At 39.2% G+C, this 27,869-nt stretch overlaps 1 protein-coding gene across 2 annotated transcripts in view; it reads right to left on the bottom strand.

Annotated features, from left to right (window-relative positions):
• Window positions 1-27,869, bottom strand: part of LOC128700134 (uncharacterized) — a 94,532-nt gene that overhangs the window by 9,339 nt on the left and 57,324 nt on the right. The window contains exons 2-6 of one of the 2 annotated variants that reach the window (XM_053793088.2): window positions 25,013-25,120; window positions 21,262-21,500; window positions 7,888-8,158; window positions 4,727-5,794; window positions 1,181-1,582 (exon numbers count right to left, since the gene is read on the bottom strand). In XM_053793088.2, coding sequence (XP_053649063.2) covers window positions 1,181-1,582; window positions 4,727-5,794; window positions 7,888-8,158; window positions 21,262-21,272 — 1,752 coding nt within the window. In that variant the 5' untranslated portion in view covers window positions 21,273-21,500; window positions 25,013-25,120. The remainder of the gene's footprint in view (window positions 1-1,180; window positions 1,583-4,726; window positions 5,795-7,887; window positions 8,159-21,261; window positions 21,501-25,012; window positions 25,121-27,869) is intronic. The other variant, XM_053793089.2, reaches the window with a different exon arrangement.

Here is a 27,869-nt window from a genome sequence, read left to right as displayed (position 1 = left end):
CTTCCAAATTTCATCCCCCCCCACAACCAAACCCAATGAGGAAAGGCTACTGGCCCCCAGGTAAATAGTGAGATACGTAAGTAACTATGAGAGGACCGTGTAGCAGCCACAAGACCTGTATCCTCACAAAGAACTGAGTTGGTCACCACTGGGCTGCAGCTCCATTGGTAGGTCCCTCTTCCAGGTTAGGAAACAAAGTTATTTCTAGATCACCATGTGCTGTACAAAAATTGCATAGAAGCAAAACCTGAGTCAGCAGCTGCAGTACAGTGGCAAGGAGTTGCAACCAGAAAGGCCCAAGACTTCTAAGAAGCTAGCATTCATTCTTCACCTCCCCTACCATAAAAAAAGCTACCCCCCAAAGAAAAGTAAATCAGCTTTTTTTAATAAAAATTCAGTACAGGGTATTTTAAATATGACTCATAATGCACATATATAATTCTGCAATAACTATTTTTCAGATCAAACAATAGGAAACTACTTCATGTACAATACTAAAAACCAACAAACATTTTAACAAATACTTCAGCATTGAGTACATATATGCATCAGTAAAAGCTTACAAGATCACTTTAAATGAACTTCAATAATTAAATCCAATTTGTAGTAATGATGCTGACTGCAGAACATGCTAATACTACATTATTATTGTTGCAGTACTTTTACAGGGAAGAGCGAAGCAAATAGGGGTCACACTGTGCCTGAGGACACTGAGGTAATTAAATCTGAACCATGGAAGAGGAGGATACCTCCAATTCTTTGGATAAAGAGCCCTTTATCAGAATCAATGAATTTTTTCTGCCTTGAAGGGTAGTAACAATAGCGTATTATTTTAATAGAGAAATACTGAACCAATTAGTATCATACATTGCCTAGAGAATGAGAAGTGTGCTAGATCTGAAAAGAGAAAGACAGCTGTAACTCCATGGAATAAGAGCCCTTCACCAGTATCAAGACACCCTTTGGAAAGCAATACATGTATATTTAACTTAATTTTAATCAAGGGAATGCACAAATCTAGAGTGGTCATACACCACTTGGGGTATGGAAGACACTTAGGTTCAATCCAAGGAGGGGGCAACACATCCAACTCCTTGGACCAAGAGCCCTTCACCAGCATCAAGACACCCGCTGGAAAGGAATAACACAATTTATTAGATACATATTATATAATACTCACAGACACAATCTCTTCAAGACATTCCTTCCCTGCAGCCTCCAGTATTTCAGTACTGGCAGATGAACTTCGAGGAGAGTCTGATGGAGAAATGTTTTGCCCACCTGGATCGTATCTTACTGATGTTTCAATAGCTTGTGACACTGGGGTATTTCTGAAGTTTACTTCTTCTTTTTGAGTTAGTTCTGCAATTACAGATCTTGATTTTGGGTTCTTCAGTTGATGAATGACTTCATTATCGTCAGGCATACATTTTGACAACTCTTCCACATGCTCTTGTTGTATGGGTGTATTAGAGTTGTACTGATTGTCTTCTCGAAGCTCTGAATTAACAATCTGATGCTCCGTTCTATTTACTTCTTCATTTGCTTTTTCTTTAGTTGCCGAGTCATTTTCTTTTTGTCTCTGCAAGAAAAACTCTGTTAACTTGATTCTTTTCCTTCCCTAATATTAGTTCAAGAGAAAACACCAGTATGGAACAAGCTTTTATGATAACAATGTTTTGCTCTATGGGGATTATCAGGTCATTAAGCTGTACAAAGAGGAAAACATTGTCTCACCAATAGCTTGCTCTGCACCAATGCTTCTGCTTCACCAGCAATGCCAGCCAGCCTTTGTATATAATACTGATTCAAACTGAAATTACATTTATACCTGCAAAGAGTTCACATCAGCAGACAGTAAAAAACCAAGTGTGTAAAAATTATCAAAAGCACACATCTGCTTTCTAAGTGCAGAACAAATCTAACCATAAGCACATGTCAAAAAGAGTAGTATTACTGTACTGTATGTCATAATCATACAGTGGACCCTTGACCAACGATTTTAATCCATTCTAGAGAGCTTGTCCTTAGCTGAATTTATCGTTAGCCGAATTAATTTTCCCCGTAAGAAATAATGGAAATCCAATTAATCCGTTCCACACAGCCAAAAGTATTTAAAAAAATAAATTTTTTTACATGAAATATACATTTCCCTACAAAGAAAACAATGAGACATGCACAACAAATACACAAATAAATACTAAAATGACACTTACCTTTATTGAAGAGTATTGATGAGTGATGAGACACTTTTTCTTGAATACTCTGGGGTTTTCAGTGATACATGAGTAAAGGCTTCACTTTGCAATCCCCACTAGCATTGCAACAAAACACGAGAGTTAGCCTGTCTTTCATAGGCCTGTATCCTGGGAATGCCTTTTCCTCCTGAGTAATGTAGGTCCAGTTTGGCATTTTCTTCCAGAACAGGCCTGTTTCATCAAAACTGAACACTTGTTGGGGTTGGAATTTTTCAGCTTCGCCATGCCTTATCACACTGTGTATGCCACTATGATTCTTAAATCTCTCAAACCAACCTTTGCTGGCCTTCAATTCACCAATATGAGCACTAGTTCCAGGCATTTTTTCCTGTTCACCTGGGTGTTAGACGACTGGTGTGGGTCGCATCCTGGGGTACAAGATTAAGGACCCCAATGGACATAAGTTACAGTCCTAAATGATGCACAGACTTTCTTGGGTTATCCTGGGTGACTAACCCTCTGGGGTTAATTGTTTCTCGGTAATTGTTTCTCATTAAGCCACACCTTCAAGTAGTACAGCTGACAGTGGTGCAGCAGCAGCTGACGGTGGTACAGCAGCAGTTGACGGTGGTGCAGCAACAGCAGCAGCTGACCATGGTACAGCAACAGCTGACCGTGGTACAATAGTATGTATTTCAATAGTATTTCTCACCCTTTTTACCACAGGGTTGGCAATAGAAGCTTTCTTTGGGTCCATGGTAGCTTATTTAGCAGCTACAAGCACTAAAAACAATGGAATAATACAAATTATATCACATGTATGTATGAAACCATCCACCCTGGCTTGTAAACAATGGCACACTAGCAGAAGCAGGGCAGCTGAGGTGCTCAGGCTGGATGGACAGATGGACACGTTCGGGACGAATGTCCTTACCCGAGTTTTTCATCGTTGGTCGAGCCAATATTTTTATGCAAAAAACGCATCATTGCCTGATTTTATCGTTAGTTAATGGCATCGTTAGTTGATGCCATCGTTGGTCGAGGGTCCACTGTATCTCCCCTAGTCCCTTTCTCTTCTAAGATTATCAGGTTTAGTTTCTTTGGTCTCTCCTCAGAGCTCAATACCTAAGCTCTTGAACTAGTCATGTTACACTCCTTTAGACTGAGTTTCCAAAAATGCTTAGCATGTATGTGGGTACAAGAGTATGTATAAACATTTTTCCCATATCAGTTACTAAAACATTTGTAAATACAGGTGTTTTATGTATGAAATTTTCTTAAAAAAAGGTGATAATTTTAAATGCATTTACTATAGTTGCTCACTGAAATGAAGAAAATTTAGAAAAGATTTATTTTAAAAATCAATATAAGAGGCTATTGCAATAGGAAGTGGTTGTCATATAAAGCATTTATTGTAGGAAACTTAAATATTTACAGTGTAAAAAAACCAAGATGTGTTCATGCCTACACCTGTAATAAAGATGGATTATGTTGGTTGATACGAGTTAGTCATAAAAAATAAAATAGATTTATTAATACTTTGAGAGAACAAATAATTGCAGTTGTAGACAAAAATAATGTTCTGTACACAATACTGTACAAACTTTAAAAGACTAACTAGAAAAGTATTTTTTAAACACTGTATATACAGTGAAACCTCTGTTTTTATTTGCCCTGGTTTTCGTCGAGTTCAGTTTTCGACGAATATGTTCGTCAAAATATTGTTCCAGTTTCCTTCATCACCTTCGTTTTTGTCAAATGTACAGAATGTTTCCGTCTGCCCGCGCCCACACAAAGCATCCCACGCACACATTCTAAGTCAGTCTGGCTTTCTTTCTTGTCGAGTGAACATTACTCAGCGCATTCATACGAAACATTTTGTAATAATCCATTGTTTTTTGTGCTTGTTTATTGAGTGCGACTGCTAAATAAGCCACCATGGGGCCAAAAAATGTTCAGAGTGCCAACCCTTTGATAAAGAAGATTCGAGAAAGAACTCGTAGCAAAGTATGAAAGTGGAATGAGTTGCAAAGTTTTGTGGAGAAATATCACTACCACCCTCTACAAAGGTAGAGGGTGGTAGTGATGGTGGTAAAGGGTGGTAGTGATGGTGGAAGAGGGTGGTAGGGGTAGTGATGGTGGTAGAGGGTGGTAGGGGTAGTGATGGTGGTAGAGGGTGGTAGGGGTAGTGATGGTGGTAGAGGGTGGTAGTGATGGTGGTAGAGGGTGGTAGTGATGGTGGTAGAGGGTGGTAGTGATGGTGGTAGAGGGTGGTAGTGATTATGATGGTGGTAGAGGGTGATAGTGACTGTGGTGTAGGGTGGTAGTGATGGTGGTAGAGATAACCTCTCCTCCCTCTCGCCTCCTCACCGTCTTATATACGCCAACAAGAGTCTTCAATAAAGTGATGTTAAATGTTCATTTATCCATTTCATTAGTGCTTTATATATATTTATTATTATTTTCTGTATGTAAAACTATAGTTATTCTCTACAGTACTTAAAAGTCAAACCAAATTGAAAACTAACCTTTAAACTTGCTTTGGCTGGTGTTCTAAAAGGTGAAAACTCTTTAGCTTCTGAGCATGAAGAAATGTCTTGCAGGGAAAATGATGATGTACTCTCTATGTTGAGTCGAGCCTTCTTGCTAGCATTGCATTCAGATTTTCTGAATGGGAAGCCCCTTTTTAAAGTGCTTGTCTGTGTTTGGAACTCTGTTATCTGATTAGACCCTTTTTCAATATCATTAAGATTTTCCAAATGTGTCCTGTTCTCTGAACTGGCTTTACTAGTAGTTGCCATGGGGGTCTCTTTACTTGTGGTAGCTAACAAAAAAGGAGAGTCGAGAGATGATAAATCAGATAAATTAATCAATACAGGAGGAGATTTAGGCGAAAAACCAGTTAAATCAATTAATAAGGGTGGAGATTTAGGAGGAGGAGGAGTGATAGGTGGTAACACAACATTTTTTGTACTCTTGTTCTTTCCTTTCAAATCTTTTGATTCTCTATTATTAGAAAATTCTCTCCCGCCACTGAACTCTGGCTGCTTCAATGTAGAGAGCTGCCCATTCTTATTTTTCCTCTTTCTTTTTCTTTTTCTTTTCTTTATAAAGAAAGGATCACATGCATCACAAGATAAGCAATTTCCTGATGCACAATCACCTCCAGCAGATTTATCTGCTAATGGTTTGCCATGCTGACAATTAAGTACAACTGAAGAGGAAGTGACACTTTTGCCAGGTGGTGATTCGTTAACCTGCAAGTCATTCAACAAAGACAAAGTGACACCTTTGTTTCTCTCCTCAACTAGTTTTAGAAGTGATCTCTTTTTGGCGATACCCCTTACATCTAAAGTGGCAAGGGGTAAGGAACATTTCTCCACCAAGTGTTGGGGAGCTTTAACATTTAAAGCGTAAGGAACTCCGGGAGAGAATATGGATTTATATGGTGGTCCTGGATTAGAACGAACATGATTAATATATGGTTTCATATTAGCCGGTCTTTCTAGCACTACCTGAAAGATGTCTTGACCAGGATGTTCACTGTAGATGACTTTTGAACCTGGCTCAAGCAGATAATATTCACATCTAACAACCTGCAAAGAAAAAGAACTGGTACAATAATTGCTGTAAAATCTAAGGAATTGTAATTATGAGAAAGTATTTTGTTGATGAGTATAATTCAAAGAAAATCATTACAGTAACACAACATAAAAAAGGCTGTAAAATTTTAAGTGAAAATTTTCAGTACCAAAATGAAATGAGGAATTTTGTAGACCCAAGCTGCTAAGCTGCCAACCAACTTGCTATCCCTGTGCCATCAGAATTACAGAAAATGTAATCCAGAATTCAAAATGAGTTTACTGAACTTTATTGTGAATGCATAAAATATACTCTAACATCACATAGGAGAACAACAATTTAACAAAATGCTCAAGGGACTATACAACATAGTTAAAACTAAATGAAAGGTTACCATGAAAAAACTCAAATCACTATAGAGTAACTGGGATTACAGGAGGGTCGCCCTTTACAGAACATTGCTTTACAGCACTTCACTAATACAGTGGTTTTCAATTATACCCAGTCTTCATTTATTCAGACTTTCTACAATAAATAAATTCACCACTCACTATAAGTACAAAAATATTTTAAGGTAAGTAATGCATATACTGTACATGTATATGTATTTTTTAGGCCTAGCTCTATTGCTCATTTAACATATGATAGTGTGAACATGTTATCAGGCCTTTATTTACATTTTGGCTTTGCAGTGGTAACCCAGAACCTAATCTGCTGTATAAACGGGGCCCTCCTGTACCGGGTATAAACAAACAAACTAGCTAGGAATAATCTCCCCTACCCCTGTTACCACAGCCAACCTCTGAGTGCATTGTTCAACATTACAAACATTCCTGTGCCTGTTTTAAGTAAACAGGTTGTAATTTCAACCAAAGCAATATCTGGCATGATTCTGGAGAGATGTTCAATCCTGGGTGAAGCAAGCCAACATGCACCCTGATGGGGCCCCTGTTGATGATGGATATTCATTCTGGGTTTCGTGCGTCTGTGAAGCAGGTCCTCCCATGCCACATTAGCCCACTGCATGCTTTATCATGCTCATGAGACACACCCTACCAAATCTCATCAATGTATTCTCTGAGGTTGTTAAAAATGTTAATCAGATTTGAGGCAGAGCCACAAACTCAAGAATTTTCAAAGTACAGGAGGGCCCTGCTTATGCAGCAAGTAAGTTCCAGGCTACCACTATAAGGCAAAACATAACTTTTTTTCACTTTCAAATGCTTGTAAAAGCCTGATAACGTTTACACTATCATATATTATGTGAGGAATAGTTAGGCCTAAAAAAATGTATACACAGTAAGCACATATAGTGAGTGGTAAATATATTTAGTGCAGGAAGTCTGAATAACTGAAGAATAGGTATTATTGAAAACTGTTGCATTAGTGAAATGCTGTAAAATGAGGCCTTCTTGTATTGTGTAAAGAGGGTGGAACCAAATTCGGCATACTCTACTTCCTACAGAGATTCACTAGTTATCATGGTTTTAAGTTTTACACCGTGTGTTGGAACCAATAGAAGTAATCATTATGTTCCTGGAAAGGGGGAGAACTGCTAAGGAGAAAGAATTTTGTTTAAAATTAACAGGTCATACATTCATTCTAAAGCTGGCCTATTTTGCAATTTTTTTTCCCCCCAAGATCAATCACCTAAACCTCTGACTACAAGGATATACATGTATTGTGAATATTCTCATAGCTCAAGACCAGGATACCAGCTTCCTTTGCAAGCTGAAGATTTACCAACAGAGACTGATGCTGTGACCATTATCAGAATTGACAATATTGCTTGAGGTGACCAAGGAAAAGTGTTCATTTGCTGATATTATTCAACACTTTCATAGAAAGCCCACCAGTGGATGCTTCCCTGATCTAGAGCACTGAAATGAATGCTGCGATAGAGGCTTAGATCTCTAAACTGATCAAAAAGCAGCAGCATCAACCATCATGCTGAAAATTTCATCTTTAATGTCTGGCTTATCATGTTTTATAAGTGTCATGTGTCTAAATCCAAATGTAGGACTGGTGATGTAAATGCTATATTTCTAATTATCAATAAATCAAAATACAATATCTGGTTCTAAAGTGAGTCTGGGACCTGCTGTACCTGCCTATTCAGCAGTTTCATCTGGTTATCTAAAATTAGTTCTTCAAAAGGAGGACACAGATGCTTCAGTAGCTCCAGTAGATCAGGATCTGTCCCCGGTGGGATTTGCTTCAGCTTCCCCTCGTGCTGCCTCCTGTATTCCTCATGCTGCAGGTGTGCAAGTGTAAAGAGATTCTTAAGGCGTTGTGCACGTTGCAGACGCTGTTCACGTTTCAACTCTTGTTTCCTTGAGGTTTCTATGGTTATTTGCTGATCAGCAGGTGGGGGGTCCCTAGAATGAGAAAATCAAACAATTACAAACTCATCTTTTCACAGCAACTAATAATAACAATAATAATATGGTTATGGAGAGCATTTCGGGTAATTTAGGCTAATTCTGTCCCCAAGATATGACCCACATCAGTCGGCTAACACCCAGATACCTAATTACTGCCAGGTTATAAGGGACAGCAGGCATCTGAAACTTCCAAAACTGTACAACATGGTGAAACAATGCACAACATTCTATAAAAAGTTATCATACTTGTTTCTATTCAATGCATATTTATCAACCAATAACAGATAACAGTACAGTACTAAAGTGCACTTTTTTTTTTTTACTTTTTTTATCATTCCAATATAATGGACATCCCCTATTAACCCTGTATATTGAGGGTTTAAAATAAGTTTACTCCTGAAGTTTAGGACAGTGTGATACGTGGAGTGAAAGATGAGGAGGCAGTAACAGAAGTGCTGTAAATACACTGGTAATTGCTAGGGAAAGAGGGAACTGTGAGGAATCTGATGTCTCAAGGTATATAGAAGTTGGAAAGTGCTAGACTGACTCATTGCATCTGGGGAGGGTAGGAGAGGAGTGCTACTGTACATGTATTTCTGCAACATTCCTAGATACAGAAGGTACCAGAGCCCTGAGCAGTCCATCTGAAACAAAAATGTGTAGGAAAGGTGGTGTGAAAGTAAGGGCTCGAGGTGGGTGGGGAATTTTTAAAGCCTTTGAGGTTGCAGTGGAACTAGGAGGGCTGTGTAACCTGAGATGTAGTGAAAATGACACTGAGTTTAAATGTAGGAAAACGTGAGATGAGGTCTTCATAAGGACTGTACACACGAGTTGTCACTAGGTGTTGAGGCGGGTCACATGGTTCTGGGTTAGGAGATACAGTGGTGTTACAAAAAACGCGATTCTAAAAGCTTAGAGATCTCCAGTGAATACTAGAAAGGACTTCCTTCTAGCATCCAGCCTGTTACTGGGTTTTCGTAACAAGTAGTCAGTATCCTTGTCCAATTATCCATTAAAATTCTGTATTATTCAATAGTGCTTTAGGATTACAACTGGTAGGCTACTAACTAGAGAAATAAAAATTTAATAAATTTATTAAGTAGTAAGTTGTCTAGAGGTATATTATCAAATTAAATTAATTACAGCAATCCAAATAAAATCAGTCTCTCGAGTTCAATATTATTGTGCTGAAAGCACATATCACATTTATAATTCTTAAGTACCATCAGGTACATTAACATTTAATAAGATATTACAAATATGTACAAGTAAGTGTGTATGCGTGTAAGTGCTCTTAAGTAGTTAGCTATGTCTCAAGACTCGAATAAGACTTAAACAAGTGACTGACAAAGTCCTCAAATAAACTAACTTCTTGACCGACTGGCAACCCGAACAGTCTGCTTGAACAACAAAGAATGCTAAGCCCAATAGCAATGCAATATCAAGCGACTGCGACACAGAATCAGGAACAAGGAGATAATATAACGACACTAAGTAGGGACCATCTGCAGATCCTCCACAAAAGTTACAAAGCTCCCATAATACTATGTTCAGCATAGGAAAAACTGTGACTGTGACAATACACAGGAACCAGTACAAAATTAGGTCAGAAGCTATAGCTAAGGACCTGAGATACTCAGAGTGTCTATGTGACACACAACCTCAGTACAACGTCGAAAATCACTAAGTCTTTACAATGTTCTGTGAACAAAGTTCTACAGAACTAACAAGAATAATGAGACAGACAATCTGTCCAACCAGCAAGCGAGTCTCCAGCAGACTGTCAGACAGACAAGCTGTCCGACCAGCAAGCGAGTCTCCAGCAGACTGTCAGACAGACAAGCTGTCCAACCAGCAAGCGAGTCTCCAGCAGACTGACAATTTCACGAGAGGTGAGGACACCCCCCCCTCGATCACGTGATAGCTACGTGGACAACTGCAGCTCAGAAGCCGGCAGTATAACGAGCGACAAGCGATAATTATAGTAGTTTGACAATCAAGCCTAACTGAGCACATTTTATATACATCCTAACAACATAAGCTAAATAAGAATATAAAGCAATATATTTACGATTTAGCTATTATCGCAAATATAAGCAATATAAAATTAAATGAAAAGGTAATATACATTACATATATACATAATCATTGTAACCCATTCAGGGGTTGCAACACCCCCCCCAACACGACAGAGGGTCGCACTAGGAGTTGCATTAATTTCTTTCACATTATTTCTGATTACTCATATCAATACAATTATTAACGAGTCTCTTGTGCCAAGCACTTCTACAATTTCACAGCGTCCGTCACTAGGATATGCCCCTAGGTACTAGGGCAGTACACAGTATCGTATCTCTTCATACTCGTGGTTATGTACATCAGTGTAGAGACAGGATAGCGCTGACAAGGAGGGCACATTGAGGCTCGATCATAGTAGAGGAGACTACATTCCACTCTTAAGTAGTGGTTGTGGAATGCGAGGCAGTATGAACATCTGAGTATGAAACAGCTTAAGGTGTGTAGTGAGGGGGGGGGTCTGCGGCAGGACAGTGTTGCGTCACGCGCAGTACCTCACCCGCACTACACTACTCACTCAACACTCAGCTTGTCTCCTCCTCACATAACATTACTGTGAATATATAAATATAATAATTAGACATGACATGAGTATATATAGTTAATATGGGCTGGAGGGATTAAGTTACTTTACTGAATTTGACATAGCAAGTAACAAAAGGTATTTGGGCATAAAATTACGTTAATTTAATGTAACTGATAATTATTAAGGACGAGACAGAGCGTCAGCAATTACATTACAATGACCACTTATGTGTTTTATACTAATAGAATAAGGTTGGATTCTGAGGGCCCACCTCATGATCCTAGCATTTTTACTTTTCATAGTATTTATATAGGTGAGTGGATTGTGGTCTGAAAAAACGTTAATTTTAAATGGGGAAGTGCCCAAATACACGTCAAAATGTTCCAAGGACACCACAAGAGCTAGAGCCTCTTTCTCAATAGTGGCATAATTTTTCTGGTGTCGTTTAAGCTTAGATGAATAGTAACATATAGGATGGAGAATATCAGTGGATGTTGACTGTTGGAGCAGCACAGCACCCACTGCATAGCCACTCGCATCTATATGTAAAAAGAAGGGAAGATTGAAATTAGGACTTTTCAACACAGGAGCAGAGGATAGCAAGCGCTTCAACCTTTTGAACGAGTCTGAACAATCTCTAGTCCAGGTGAACTGAACTTTGCTACTAGTAAGCTCAGTGAGAGGAGCTGCAATCTGAGAAAAGTTTGGACAGAACCTGCGATAATATCCTGCCATACCCAGGAATCTCTGTACTCCTTTCCTATCCTGTGGCACTGGAAATTCAGAAATTGCACGAACCTTAGCCTCAATAGGAGCAACCTCACCTTGGCCGATACAAAAGCCTAGATAGGTAATCTTGGCTTGACCAAAACTACATTTGGCTAAGTTGACAGTGAAGTTGTAGTGCGCCAGTCTCTCAAACAATGCTCTGAGACGCGTCAAGTGCTGTTCCCACTCGTCACTGTACACCACTAAGTCGTCAAGGTAGGCTTCTACTCCTTCTAAGTTGTGGGTCAACTCGTTCATTATACGCTGGAATGAAGAAGCCGCGTTACATAGGCCGAAGGGGGTGACGAGGTAGTTAAACAATCCATCTTGAACAGTAAAAGCAGATATTTCTTGAGCACGTTCAGTAAGCGGGACTTGATAATAGCCTCGTAAGAGATCTAAACGGCTGACAAACTGGGCTCCTGACACACGATCAATAAGGTCGTCAATGCGAGGTAGAGGATAACCATCAGGCAAGGTGACAGAGTTCACTTTCCTGTAATCAGTGCACATCCTGAAACTACCGTCAGGTTTAGGCACTAAAATACAGGGAGATGCCCATGGACTTTTACTGCGTTCAATAAGTCCGTGAGATAACAGAAAATCAACCTCTTCTCTCAATGCTTTATGCTTTGTTGGACTCATCCTATATGGTGATTGCTTAATGGGTGATGCTCCCTGTACATCAACGTCATGTACACCCAAAGTACAACGTTTAGGAACATCACCGAACAATTCAGGGAAATGCAAAATCAAGTTTTTAATATTACCAGCTTTATCAATTCCAAGGTTACTAAGAAAATCGTCTAGTGATTGTAGAGTCACTGAATTTTCTAAACGCACCTCTATACCTCTAGAGATGTCAGGTAGACTGACGTTTTCTTCCTCTGTCCTAGGAAGAATAGAAGTAGTAGGTAGAGGACTAGCGTAGTATGCCTTGAGCTGGTTAACATGGTACACATGATTAGATTTCTTTTTCCCAGGCGTACGTACCAAATAATTTACGTCGCTAAGCTTTTTCACTACTTCCAGGGGACCATCATACCTGGCTTGTAGAGCATGACCTGGTACTAATTTCCGAGCCATCACCTTATCTCCTGCTTTAAAAGAACGAGAGACAGCACGCTTGTCATAATGTTGCTTCATTCTAGCTTGGGCTGAAACTAGGTTTTTCGAAGCTAGCTCTCTAGCGGCTGTCAGATGTTGCTGCATTAATGAAGGTGAAGTACTCAATGATGGATTTGATTTTCCTGTCCACACGTCTTTCAACACTGCAAGAGGACCACGCACTTGGTGTCCGAATATTAATTCAAACGGACTAAATCCGAGACTTTCTTGTTCACTTTCTCTCATAGCGAACAGAAGAAAAGGTATACCCTCATCCCAGTCTCTAGAAAAATGTTCACAATAAGCTCTCATCATAGACTTCAATGTCTGATGAAATCTCTCTAGAGCCCCTTGTGACTGTGGATGATAACTGGTTGAAAGTACAGACTTTATTCCTAGGTGGGATAATGCTTCTCGAAAGATCTTAGAAGTGAAATTAGATCCCTGATCTGATTGTATCTCTCGTGGCAATCCAACCTGGGAGAAAAATTTCATCAGCGCTCTCACAATAGCACGAGCATTAATTTTTCTCATAGGAATAGCTTCGGGATAGCGTGTTGCAGCGTCCATAATAGTAAATAAGTATTGGTTTCCTAGTTTGGTTCTAGGCAAAGGACCAACACAATCAATAATAAGACGTGAGAATGGTTCACCATGCACGGTGATAGGAATGAGAGGCGCAGGTGGAGGTGTGTGCGCTGGCTTGCCTGTCACTTGACACACGTGGCAACGTCGCACATGATCAGCTACTGTTTCCTTCATCTTTGGCCAAGTAAAATGTTTTGCCAGTTTACCGAGTGTCTTCTTGACACCCAAATGTCCTCCTATGGGACTATTGTGAGCAAAATCAATGGCTTGTTCACGAAATGTAACTGGTAACACAACTAAATTCTTGACTGTGGTAGAAACACTATCAGCTGACAACTTACATGTATTTTTCTCCATCAGTACACCGTTACTATAATAGTAACAATTATCGAGATCCTTTGCTTCACTCTCAGTAACTGCTATATCTCTCAGTCTTTCCAGTGACTGATCAACAAACTGATCCTTGATTAAATCATCATGAGTTAGAAATTTAACATCAGTTGTGTCTTGACTAGGTTGATGACCGGGGGGAGTCAGTGTTAATGATCCTGGGCGCAGAGCGTCACTAAACAACATATTCAACCCCAAATCATTGTCATCAACTAACTCAACAGGAGACAAGGATGGTTGTTGCATCTTTGACATAGCTCTAGTAATTGCGCTGAGAGGAAATAAAATAGGTTTCTCTCTACAAGCTTCAATGGCATAATTATCATCAGTGGTATTATCAATCACAAGTGGTTCTTTACATATACCAGCATGAAGGATATCGTTCCCTATCAACAAGTCCACAGACCTCATGGGAAATACACCACTGGATATACCCACTGAAATATAACCAGTATAATAGCTTGTTTCAATATAAACTTTGTGCAGAGGCACTTTTATAACAGCCCCTCCATAGGCTTCTAACAATACATCTATCTTGCAATAGGTATCGTCAGTTATGGGCAGTACATCTTCTCTTAATAAGGTGAGATAACTACCAGTGTCTCTGAAAGAAATTATCTCAGTTAGATGTGATTCGTCAAATCCTACTTTATCTCTCGAAAAGTAAGGACTCATCGCTGAACGAATCTTTTCGTCAGATACACTTTCTGACGCTAGTCATCTATCTTGAGTAACATTATCTAAAACAGTAGGATCAGAGGTATTGCTAGGATTTTGGTGCCTTTGTTGCTCTGAAGAGGATACGACTTGAGTGGGGGCGCCAGCCGCACGACTGTTTCTTGTATCTCTTTCTAACTTATAGCAATACTCTCTAGTATGTCCTTTCCTGTTACAATAGGTACATTTAACTTTCTTCTCGATACCAGATTTCTGTCTAGCCACAGAGACAGATTCAGGATTGTGAGTTTTCCTGGTAAAGGTACAAGAAGTTACAGTAACAGGTACATCAGGCCGGCAATGAGCAGCTGATTTAGGTTGCCAACTTCTAGGACAATCTTTAGTTACCTTGTTTCTGAGTGTTTTAGTACGTACAAGTTTGTGAGAAATTTCGTAATTGTCTGCTAATGCTGCAGTTTCCAGAATATCTGAGGTAGTATGATCGATCAGATATTCTTGTATGTCAGCAGACATACAGTTGTTAAACTCTTCGTGTAGTAACAACTGAACAAGACTGTCGTAGTTGTTACACTTAGCAGCTCTAGACCATCTCTCAAATGCAACTTTTTTCTCACGAGCAAACTCTACACAAGTTTGATCTTTTCGTCGTTGTAACGTACGAAATGCTCTTTGATAACTTACAGGTAACAAGTTATATGTCTCTAGAATAGTTTGTTTGACAGCGTCATAACTAATGTACTTAGCAAATGGTAAGGCGGCAGAACACGTTTGAGCTCTTCCCGTCAACGCAGTATGAAGCAATGTTGCCCAGTGCTTACGTGGCCAGTTCATAGCACGAGCCTGGTTCTCAAACACATCAAAATATGTGTCTAAGTCACTTTCAAAAAACTTAGGAACCATGGATGCAGCTTTCTGCACATTAAATGTGTATTGTGATCTATCAGTCTGTTGTCTTCCCAGACGAACATTTTCTCTTTGGAAATCTTCTTCGTTCAATCTCCTCTGTGCCTCTATTTGTGCAGTCTGCAACATAATGAGGCGTTCAAACCTCTCAAACTGTTCCTGAGAGATAGGACCAGTAGGTAATGGAGGAGTAGGGAAATTAACATGGTCTGGACGGTCCTTAGGTCGGACACTTGGTCCAGCCGTCTCTAGAGAGTCTAGATCTGGTCTAGGATAAGTAAATACAGGTGTAGTATACACTGTACTAGTATTAGGCTGTGTCATACTACCAGCTATACTCTGTACTAATGTGTCAGTGAGGGAAGGCGTGAGCGAGAACTGAGCTACACTAGGCTCAGACACTAGGCTCACTTCTGCTCTAGTTGCTCTTTCTTCAACTTCAAATAAAGCCATACTTCCTAATTGTGACACTAGACTTTCTGAATCTGAATCATAATCAGACATCTCTGTATGAGCAGGAAACAATATATCTTTAATTAATGCTCTGACAGTTTCAGCGGTGTAATTCCTGTTATACGTCACACCGAGATATTTGGCTACTTGCCAACACGTCTGAAGTTTTAATGTACTTAACTCAGACAAAGTCAGAGTATCAATTAACTGTTTCACTTTAGCATACATCACGAAAATAATTGTACTACGAGAGAGTGATTATTGGAAACTATAATCCTAATAGGAATTTTAGTGTTGATTGTCTTAGAGTTAGAACTCATAAACAGTATTTCCATCTCCTTGGATCAAGAGACTCAGTCAGGTACATACATCCACCTGGTATGTTGTACAAGACTAAACTCAAAGTCTTCAGATTAGGAAAGTACTCAAAGTGTTTGATCATAGATTCACTAGTATGTCAAACTGGACAATTTCTCCAACACCTTGGATCAAGAGCATCCCGGACAGGCCCCCATTTGTTACAAAAAACGCGATTCTAAAAGCTTAGAGATCTCCAGTGAATACTAGAAAGGACTTCCTTCTAGCATCCAGCCTGTTACTGGGTTTTCGTAACAAGTAGTCAGTATCCTTGTCCAATTATCCATTAAAATTCTGTATTATTCAATAGTGCTTCAGGATTACAACTGGTAGGCTACTAACTAGAGAAATTAAAATTTAATAAATTTATTAAGTAGTAAGTTGTCTAGAGGTATATTATCAAATTAAATTAATTACAGCAATCCAAATAAAATCAGTCTCTCGAGTTCAATATTATTGTGCTGAAAGCACATATCACATTTATAATTCTTAAGTACCATCAGGTACATTAACATTTAATAAGATATTACAAATATGTACTAGTAAGTGTGTATGCGTGTAAGTGCTCTTAAGTAGTTAGCTATGTCTCAAGACTCGAATAAGACTTAAACAAGTGACTGACAAAGTCCTCAAATAAACTAACTTCTTGACCGACTGGCAACCCGAACAGTCTGCTTGAACAACAAAGAATGCTAAGCCCAATAGCAATGCAATATCAAGCGACTGCGACACAGAATCAGGAACAAGGAGATAATATAACGACACTAAGTAGGGACCATCTGCAGATCCTCCACAAAAGTTACAAAGCTCCCATAATACTATGTTCAGCATAGGAAAAACTGTGACTGTGACAATACACAGGAACCAGTACAAAATTAGGTCAGAAGCTATAGCTAAGGACCTGAGATACTCAGAGTGTCTATGTGACACACAACCTCAGTACAACGTCGAAAATCACTAAGTCTTTACAATGTTCTGTGAACAAAGTTCTACAGAACTAACAAGAATAATGAGACAGACAATCTGTCCAACCAGCAAGCGAGTCTCCAGCAGACTGTCAGACAGACAAGCTGTCCGACCAGCAAGCGAGTCTCCAGCAGACTGTCAGACAGACAAGCTGTCCAACCAGCAAGCGAGTCTCCAGCAGACTGACAATTTCACGAGAGGTGAGGACACCCCCCCCTCGATCACGTGATAGCTACGTGGACAACTGCAGCTCAGAAGCCGGCAGTATAACGAGCGACAAGCGATAATTATAGTAGTTTGACAATCAAGCCTAACTGAGCACATTTTATATACATCCTAACAACATAAGCTAAATAAGAATATAAAGCAATATATTTACGATTTAGCTATTATCGCAAATATAAGCAATATAAAATTAAATGAAAAGGTAATATACATTACATATATACATAATCATTGTAACCCATTCAGGGGTTGCAACAAGTGGACCCTCGCATAACGATTACCTCCGAATGCGACCAATTATGTAAGTGTATTTATGTAAGTGCATTTGTACGTGTATGTTTGGGGGTCTGAAATGGACTAATCTACTTCACAATATTTCTTATGGGAACAAATTCGGTCAGTACTGGCACCTGAACATACTTCTGGAGTGAAAAAAAATATCGTTAACCGGGGGTCCACTGTACTTGTTATTTTGCTAGTGACATGGTCCTCAGACAACTAGATAGATTGAAGTCAAACAAGTCACCAGGCCCTGATCTGTTTTCAATGGTTCTAAAAGAATGTAAGGAGGAACTTAGCAAACCATTACCTAGTCTCTTCAAGCCAGTATTGCACCATGTAAGTGGAAAATACCAAATGTGATACCCATTTACAAAACACGAGACCTCAATTGTGGGAAAGATGATGGTATCAGTAACTGTTGATGAAATTCAAAGCCACATTGAAAGATGTGATATTACCTATGAATCTCGGCATGGTTTTACCAAGGAGCATTCCTGCATTACTAACCTCTTCACTAAGGTATTCAAGGCACTAGACCAAGATAAAAAGTACAATATCGTGTATACAGATTTCACTCAGAGACTGATTACATAGACTCATTAAGAAAGTAGTGGCACATGATATAGGGGGGGGGGTAAATTCTCTCCTGGGATGAGGTATGGCTGACCAATAGGTAACAGAGTTTGCATTAATGGAGAGAAATCAGAATGGGGACCTGTTACAAGTGGAAACAATCTACAAACAAAATTGATGAGGGAATATCTAGCAACATAAGTTTGCCAATGACACTAAAATAGGCCATCAAATAATTTCTGATGTGGACACTGAAAGGCTACAGAATGACCTAGATAGGCTGATGATGTGGTCACAGGAGTGATAAATGCAATTTTTACTGACCAGTCTAAGATTTAATCCTAGGAAAAGGAAATAACTATGGCACTTATGAGATAAACGATGTAGCCTCTGTCAAAGTCAATGCAAAGAGGATTTAAGTGTTCTGGGTGGCAGGAATTTAATGCCAATACATGTACTACAACAATGCACAGGTGTTAGCAATAAAGCTAATTCAAATTCAAATTTTTATGCACTACACAGATAGTGCAATTTACTTGCAATAAAATATTGTTAGGCACAAAAGGCCACTAGTATGCAAAGCATTTTGGGCAAACTGAGAGAATTCTTGGCTTCAACATTATGTATCTTTGGTAAGGCCTCCTTTAGATTATGCTACTTAGTTTCTAATCTTCATATTACAGGATGGATATAAATGCACTTGAAAATATACAGAGAAGGATGATGAAACTGACTCTATTAATTAGAAATCTTTCCTATAAATATAATATGAAGGCACTTAACCTGCACTCTTTGGAAGAGCATAGAATTTGGGGAGCAAGTTTATTTAGGCACCTGTACACACAAGTACAATTATACAGTGTAAATTACCTAGGATAACCCAAGAAAGTCAAATTGATTTATTTCTATTGAAGTGCACAAATGGAAAACAGGAACAAATAAAGGGGATATAAATAGCATGTTGAAAATATCTAACCAAGACAGGACTCACAGCAATGGATTCAAGTATGAGAAAATTAAATTTAGAAAGGATATTGGAAAGTACTGGTTAAAAGAATACATAAAGAACAAAGATTTTATTTCTTTGCAAAGGTTACAATGTTTAATTACAATTTTGATTTGTTAAGTACATGTACAGTGACTGTACAAAGAAAGCCACTATCATGCTGGGGCATTTTGGGCAGACTAATCCTAGTACAAAATAATTAGTTAAATCTAGACAAGATAAGATTGGTTAACTTTTTAATAAATCTTTATTTTATCTTAATACTAATGCGAGGTAGTGAAGGTGGAGGTTTATAAGAATAATTACTGTATCTTAAAGTTGCACATAATGAAAGCAACATTACAATTAATGGTTACAAATAGTAATATTTTATGGATTGGCAGGTGTTTTAATAGACTAGAGGTTATATAATATATTTGGGAGAGTTGCTTCAAACTAATTAGAAGTTGTTTTGGTTGGTTTGGTTAGTATTGAGAGATAAGATGATTTTTAAGCATAGCCCTAAATTTGTATGTAGTCAGGGGATCCTTCACCAGTTCAGGTAGTGAATTCCAGATCTTCGAGCCCTTTATGTGCATTGCATTTCTGCACAGTGCGAGATTGACATGAGGAATGTCAAAGAGTGCCTTGTGTCTCGTATTGTGACTGTGCGTTCTGTTGTAGCTATCAAGGAGAAGTTTAAGTGGAGGGCTGATATTGGAGTTTAATGTTCTGTATATTTAGTAGGCACAATAATATGAGTGAGTGTCCCATATATTTACTAGATTCTAGCTTTTGAAAAGTGGTGGGGTGTACTGTCTAGCACAGGAGTTGGTAATCATCCGTACAGCAGCTTCTTGTTGGGTTATTACGGGTTTGAGGTGGTTGGCTGTGGTTGATCCCAAGGCACAAATGCCATAGGTGAGGTAGGGATATATTAGAGAGTGTTATAGGGTAAGGAGTGTCATTTCGGTTACATAGTACCGTATCTTGGAAAGGATGCTTACTGATTTGGAAATTTTCTTGGATATATGCTGGATGTGGGAATGAAATTTAAGATTACAGTCAAGGAGAAGACCTAGAAATTTACCCTCAGTGTGTCTTGTAATGGGGAAACCATTGATTGATATATTAAGTTAGATATTTAAGGCTATGTCTCCAAACAGCATGAAGTATGTTTTGTCTATGTTGAGAGTGAGTTTGTTGGTAATCATCCAAGTATATATTTTAAGCAGCTCGTTCTTTACAGTGTTTCTAAGTATAGCTGGCTTTGAGTGGGAGTAGATATAAGTAGTGTTGTCTGTGAGTAGCACTGGTTTAAGGAGTTGAGATGCATTGGAGAGATCATTGATGTAGATGAGAAAGAGGAGTGGGCCTAGGACACTACCCTGGGGCACAGGTTATAAGGGCCCGGTGGTCTGGTGGCTAAAGCTCCCGCTTCACACACGGAGGGCCCGGGTTCGATTCCCGGCGGGTGGAAATTCCGACACGTTTCCTTACACCTATTGTCCTGTTCACCTAGCAGCAAATAGGTACCTGGGTGTTAGTCGACTGGTGTGGGTCGCATCCTGGGGGACAAGATTAAGGACCCCAATGGAAATAAGTTAGACAGTCCTCGATGACGCACTGACTTTCTTGGGTTATCCTGGGTGGCTAACCCTCCGGGGTTAAAAATCCGAACGAAATCTTATCTTATCTTATCTTATCCAACAGCTACAGGCTGGATAGCGGAGATAACTCCATTTGCGTGTACATATTGGTGTCTAGTTAAGATTTTAGGTAATCGAGGGAATGTCCTCTGGTTTGGCAATGGAGTTGTAGATGAGTAAAACAAACTTCCAGGTAGCCTCACTAAGGCAAGACTTTTGAGTAGCTTTAAATATAGGTTGGATGGGTAAATGAGTGGGGTGAGTTGAACCTGCCCAGCATGGGCCAGTAGGCCTACTGCAGTGCTCCTTCAGTCTTATTTCTTAACATCTTCAACTCAAAATCATATAGAGGTAATACATACATGAATATAGTACGTTAACAAATATAATGCATTAATTCGATACATTAATACATATAATACAGTGGTAATACAATAGTACACTCAACTTAGTGATGTGCGTCTTAATAAATGTTATTGTAGTGAGATCCTGACTTTAATTATACATAAATTACTATATAAAACCATTCCAAGTTTCAAATTACATAAAATACCCGAGCATTAGAACTTACTGGGGAGCCATGGCGTCTTATTTTAATCAGGAGGAAGCACTAGAGTAGAAGAGCCCATACAGCGTCTTGGGACTGGTAAGCATTCATGCTTGGTCCAAGGAAAGGGAAGGACAAGTCCAGTTCCTTGGATCAAGAGCCCCTCACGGACAATAAGGCACTTTTAAATGGTTGTTGTTAGGTGTTAAGGGCCACCACCACCAGAGTTCTGCTGGACATCTCTGACTCTCTAATATACAGCTCTGCAATTAAGTTTTTATTCAGGTACACATAAATAAAGTTACATAAATTATCATACATAGCAGCATATGTGTACATTACCTAGGATAACCCCAAAAAGTCAGACAAAGTGACTTATTTCCATTGGGGTCCTTGTAATACTTTAATGTTAAAGCTGGTAATTTAACTATGTGAAAAGTAGTTACAATAAAAGGAGATACAATAGGGATAAGGGAAATTCAGTTATCCACATGAATATTAAAGATAGGATCAAATTACATTACTACATGTATGTTAGATATACAAGAAATCACTCTCTTCTCTTTCTGTAGCTACATTCATTAGGTACCTCTTGGCAGCAAATGGTTAGTAGACAACAAACTATCATTACACCTAGGGAAAACTGAAGCCATTCTCTTTGGAACGAAACATAAACTGAAAAGGGTAAATAATTTTAATGTTCAGTGTAATGGGGAGTCCATCACTTTGGTTTCATCAGTTAAATATCTGGGAATCCCCTTTGACCCATGCATGTCAGGAGAATTGATAGGGAACAGTGTAGTAAAGAAAGCGAATGCCAGGCTGAAGTTCCTGTATAGACAAGCACAGTGTCTACCTACTGAGGCTCGCAGGACCCTATGTCTAGCCCTTATACAATGCCATATGGATTACGCTTGCTCTTCTTGGTACTCTGCCTTGACAAAAAAACTGAAAGATAGACTGCAAATCACCCAGAACAAAATCGTAAGATTCATCCTGGGGCTGGGACCAAGAGAACATGTAGGCTAGGATGAATTACAGCAGTTGGATATGCTGAATGTTGAAGACAGAGTAAAACAACTGAAGCTAAATCATGTTTATAAAATTGCTCACGAACAGTGTCCAGAATATCTTGCTGTCAATTTTGTCAAGGTTGGGAACCAAAGCAATCATAGTACTAGGGGGAGAGAGCACAACTTTGTAGTACCCACAGTCAGTGGCCAGGCTTCAAACACCTTTTATTGTACAGCAATAAAGGAATGGAACAGACTACCCACAAATGTCAAGGCCAGTCATAGCTTGAACCAGTTCAAGAAGACTGCCAAAAAGTGTCTGATGAATGAAGCAACAGAAAGGGAGGGGAATGATTTTCTATTTTTTAGCTAAAATACGTGTAAATTTTACCTTATCCCTAGTAATGACCCTCGTATTGTAGATAGTCGTAATGACCCTCGGGTAGTAGATAGTCTTAATGACCCTCGTATTGTAGATAGTCTTAATGACCCTCGTGTAGTAGATAGTCTTTTTAGTATGATAATAAGATGTTATCTTCATTATAGAATAATAAGAAAATATTATAACCTTTATATTATAATAATAAGGTAAAAGGACCCCAATGGAAATAAGTCACTCTGTCTGACTTTTTTGGGTTATCCTAGGTTCTCTACACATATGCTGCTATGTATGATAATTCTATGTAACTGTATTGTGTATACCTGAATAAATTTACTTACTTACTTACTTACTCTTCTTGAACTTGCTCATGACAGGCTTTGACATGTGCAGGTAGTCTTTTCCACCTCTTTATTGCTGTACAATGTACTTGAAGCCTGACTGACTGTGGGCACTCAAAGATGTCCTCCCTTCCCTAAGTACCATAACTCCTTTGGTTCCCAACCTTAGCAAAATTGGCAGCAAGATATTCTGGACACTAGCTGTGAGCAATTTTATAAACGTTGTTGTAATTCATCCTGACCTAAGTGTTCTCTTGGACCCAGGTCCAGCATGAATCTTAACATTTTCTTCTGGGTGATTTGTAGTCTTTCTTTTTTTTTTTTCTTTTTTTTTTGTTAAGGCAGAGTACCAAGAAGAGCAAGCGTAATCAATATGACAATAAATGAGAGCTAGACATAGGGTCTGCGAGCCCGAGTAGGTACACACTGTGCTTGTTTCTATTTCTACAAGTACATGTAGTACAAGGTATACAGTCGTAGGTGACATCACTGACATACTATATAGAAAGACCCTTGATATGCAGAGCATTTCAAGCAAATTAGGTAAATTTTGTCTCAGGATGCGACCCACACCAGTCGACTAATACCCAGGTACCTATTTTACTGATAAGTGAACAAGGACACGTGTCTTAAGGAAACACCTCCTAATGTTCCACCCGTACCGGGGATCGAACCACGGACCTCTGTGGAAATTTAATGAGACCAAAAAGTTTCACCATCGGATTTATTTGCAAACAAGTTGATACACCCAAACAAGACACTAGATAACTACTGAAGATTGAGATACAAAATGATATATTTACACCTTAATTAAGGAGATCTTAGGTAGTTTAAATTGTTAGTAGATTATATTATATTATAGGATTAATATTGTAGCCGTAGACCGCAATATAAGGTAATATTAGGTTATATTAAGTGATGAGATGATGGTCCATGATGATGATGGTCCATGATGATGATGGTCCATGATGATGATGGTCCATGATGATGAACCATGATAATGGTCCATGATGATGGTCAGGGTGATGATGGTCCATGATGATGGTCCATGATGATGATGGTCCATGATGATGGTCAGGGTGACGATGGTCCATGATGATAATGGTCAGGGTGATGGTCCATGATGATGATGGTCCATGATGATGATGGTCCATGATGATGGTCCATGATGATGGTCAGGGTGATGATGGTCCATGATGATGGTCCATGATGATGATGGTCCATGATGATGATGGTCCATGATGATGGTCAGGGTGATGATGGTCTATGATGATGATGGTCCATGACGATGATGGTCCATGATGATGATGGTCCATGACAATGATGGTCCATGATGATGGTCCATGACGATGATGGTCCATGATGATGGTCCATGACGATGATGGTCCATGACGATGATGGTCCATGACGATGATGGTCCATGATGATGATGGTCCATTATGATGATGGTCCATGATGATGATGGTCCATGATGATGATGGTCAGGGTGATGATAGTCCATGATGATGGTCAGGGTGATGATGGTCCATGATGATGATGGTCCATGATGATGATGGTCCATGATGATGGTCAGGGTGATGATGGTCTATGATGATGATGGTCCATGACGATGATGGTCCATGATGATGATGGTCCATGACGATGATGGTCCATGATGATGATGGTCCATGACGATGATGGTCCATGATGATGATGGTCCATGACGATGATGGTCCATGATGATGATGGTCCATGACGATGATGGTCCATGATGATGATGGTCCATGATGATGATGGTCCATGATGATGATGGTCCATGATGATGGTCCATGATGATGATGGTCCATGATGATGATGGTCCATGATGATGATGGTCCATGATGATGATGGTCAGGGTGATGATAGTCCATGATGATGGTCAGGGTGATGATGGTCCATGATGATGATGGTCCATGATGATGATGGTCCATGATGATGATGGTCTGGGTGATGATGGTTGGCAGCAACTGGCAAGTGGTCACCTCCACAGCCTGTTGGCTCTCTGCCTGTGAAAAACAAATTACCTTTCATTTTTCCTGATAAGAAGAGGTACGATCAAGCTCTTGGAGCGGGGAGAGTGAACTTAGTAACGACCAGCGAAGAGGCGGGGGCCAGGAGCTACGAATCGACCCCTGCAACCACAAATAAGTACATGTGCAACAGTTAGGTATTGTTATTCCTCGACGTTTCGCCTACACAGCAGGTTTTTTCAGTCGAGTACAGAGGCAGCAGCATATACCTCGGTACTCGACCGAAGAAGCCTGCTGTGTAGGCGAAACGTTTCGAAATAAAGATACATGTTACACATGTGTCTTAATTATCAACTCGTCGGTACTGTGTATATTCATTTTTTCCTATCAGTGAAATTTTAGGTCGCATTTTCCTGCAAATCAATAAAAAATACATTTATATCAAATAATTTAATTCCATACATTTAAATTATTTTACTGAATGCAATTATGTATGATAATTTTCTATAAAGTTATATAGATTAATTAGAAATCACTACATTTGCACGAGGCTTTATATACAAAATTGAACACCTCGTAGTATATACACTGAGAATTTTCGGTAATCCTTGTTAGATACATGAACACAGATGCAACTAATGTGCCATTTTATTGTGGCAACGTTTCACTCTACAGCTCTGTCAAGCCGTAGAGCGAAACGTTGTCACAGTGTCACAGTAGAAGCATCTGTGTCCATTTACCTAACATTTTGTCGGTAATTCTACCATTATTGCTACTGTAATCGCCATTTTAGATTTGAATGTATTTTTGACTGGTAGTCAAGAGGCTGCGTCTCTCTCAGGAAGATTCTTCGTGTAGCTGATAAATTTTCAACTCCAGGAACTACTCGACCAATTTTCTAATCTCTCAATCTTTCAACCATTTTTTTGGGGTTAATAAAGTTAAATGGACTAGAGTTTGTGGTCACTACAAATAAGCTTTGTCAGCAGAACTATTGTTATTACGTTATTTAAGAGCTTCAGTGCGTATAAATATGGTTATATCAGGAGAGGATTTCGGGGGGTCAACGCCCCCCGTGGCTCTGAGACCAGGCCTCGTGGTGGATCAGGGTCTGATCAACAAGGCTGTTACTGCTGGGTATTTAACGTTTTCGAACAAATGAAACAGAATAGGAGACTTGAGTATTCTAGGTAATATTCTAGTGTAGCTCTGGTCTCTACAGAATGGATGTAGCCGAAAGAATAGAAAAGACAAATAATAAATTAAGGCACAATACCGTGACTGGAACAATACACAAATAACTCGCACATCGGAGAGAGGAGTAATATAGTAATAATGATGGTAATTACCGACAATATGTTAGATAAAAGAACCCAAGTGCAACTAATGTGACATTTTATTGTGGTTTCGTCAGGCTGGAGAGAGAAACGTTGCCACGGTAAAATGTCGTATTAGTTGCACTTGTGTCCTTTTACCTAACAGAATGGACATAAATGTAGTGGAGAACATACAAAGAATGACAAAGTTAGTCCAGTGAGTAAGGACTTGCACTCTGGTGAAACAAGTGGGGCAACGAGGAGACACTACTGAGATATATAAGTGGAAGACAGGTATATGGTAAATTAGGAAGATTTAAATAGAGTAGGGAGGATATCTAACCATGAAATAAATAAAAATAAAAGACTAAAGTTAGATTATTCTTTCTAAATCAAAATTTATCCATCAAATAGAGCCAGTGAAACTTTGGGTAGCTTCAAAAAATTTTATTGGACAGAGGAGGATTGGGTATGAAAAGTGTCTGCCTAGCATGGACCAGTAGGATTAGAATGATCTTCCGTTCCTTAGGCGCTGTATAAACCTTACAGGGTCAGCGCTTGCCCATGGTGGGGACAGTTATGCGAGGCTTCCAAGATACGTGATCGATACTGCTTGGTCACCACACTGTCTGTGGCCTCTTAAGAGGATGAGCTGGCTCAGACCTTCCCATTATAAACGACTTGGTTATGGGTAGGAAGGAGAGGGAATACTGGCGAGTGGAATAATGGAGAAAGATGGAGGAGTGGAGATAGATAGCGTGTTGAAGATATCAACAATGATATCTTCAACACGCTAGATTTGAAGTAAAATTCTGGAGGATAGGAAACTAATGAACCATAATTGAGCCCACTTCATCAGGGTTGTTAAGTCAGGTGCTGGAGGTGTCGGCTGCTTCACCATTATAACTTTCAAGTGGAATCTTTTATCAAGTTTATAGAGTGCATGGTTTATACAGTCAAGAGAGCAGGTGACAAGGAGTTGAAGCACACAGGTCATCGAAAGATTAAAACCGTGTCAGGACACTTGTCCTGGCGAATATTATACATACATGACAAGTAGTTACCTGTTCAACTATTCCCATGGTCTCGTGCTGCTCCCTCCCCGGAGGAGGTACTTAAACAGGGGGAGTTGTAGCAATATTTCATCACCTCCCCAGCCACACAGTCGAGTTGGGGGTTATGAGTATGTTAATAAACATATGCAAGTTTCATGAACTTAGTACCGAGAGTGAGAATAAAACATTCAGATACAATCAAAACATACTTTGAAAAAAATAAAAAAACGCCAGTAATGAGTCTCTTTCATTGTCTTAATGGTGTATACGTGCCTTAATACTACAATGTGTTGAAAACTCGAATGATAGTAAATTCTAATTAAATTAACGCCTCTCTTATGGGCCTATGGTGTGATATTTTATCAGGAAAGAAAAAAACGACTTCAGTATTTTCTGAAAGTGCTTTTATCTCAACAACCACATATTTATAACTATTAGTATGACTGTCACGTATTAATCCATGGAAGTGGATCTACCCATGCATTAATCTAGATAAAATTAGAAGTAATGCGGTAGGTAATTAACCATTCTCAAAGATAA

Source organism: Cherax quadricarinatus, chromosome 74, assembly GCF_038502225.1.
Source record: "Cherax quadricarinatus isolate ZL_2023a chromosome 74, ASM3850222v1, whole genome shotgun sequence".
NCBI classification, from domain to species: Eukaryota; Metazoa; Arthropoda; class Malacostraca; order Decapoda; family Parastacidae; genus Cherax; species Cherax quadricarinatus.
This window is presented reverse-complemented; position numbering and strand designations above follow the sequence as displayed.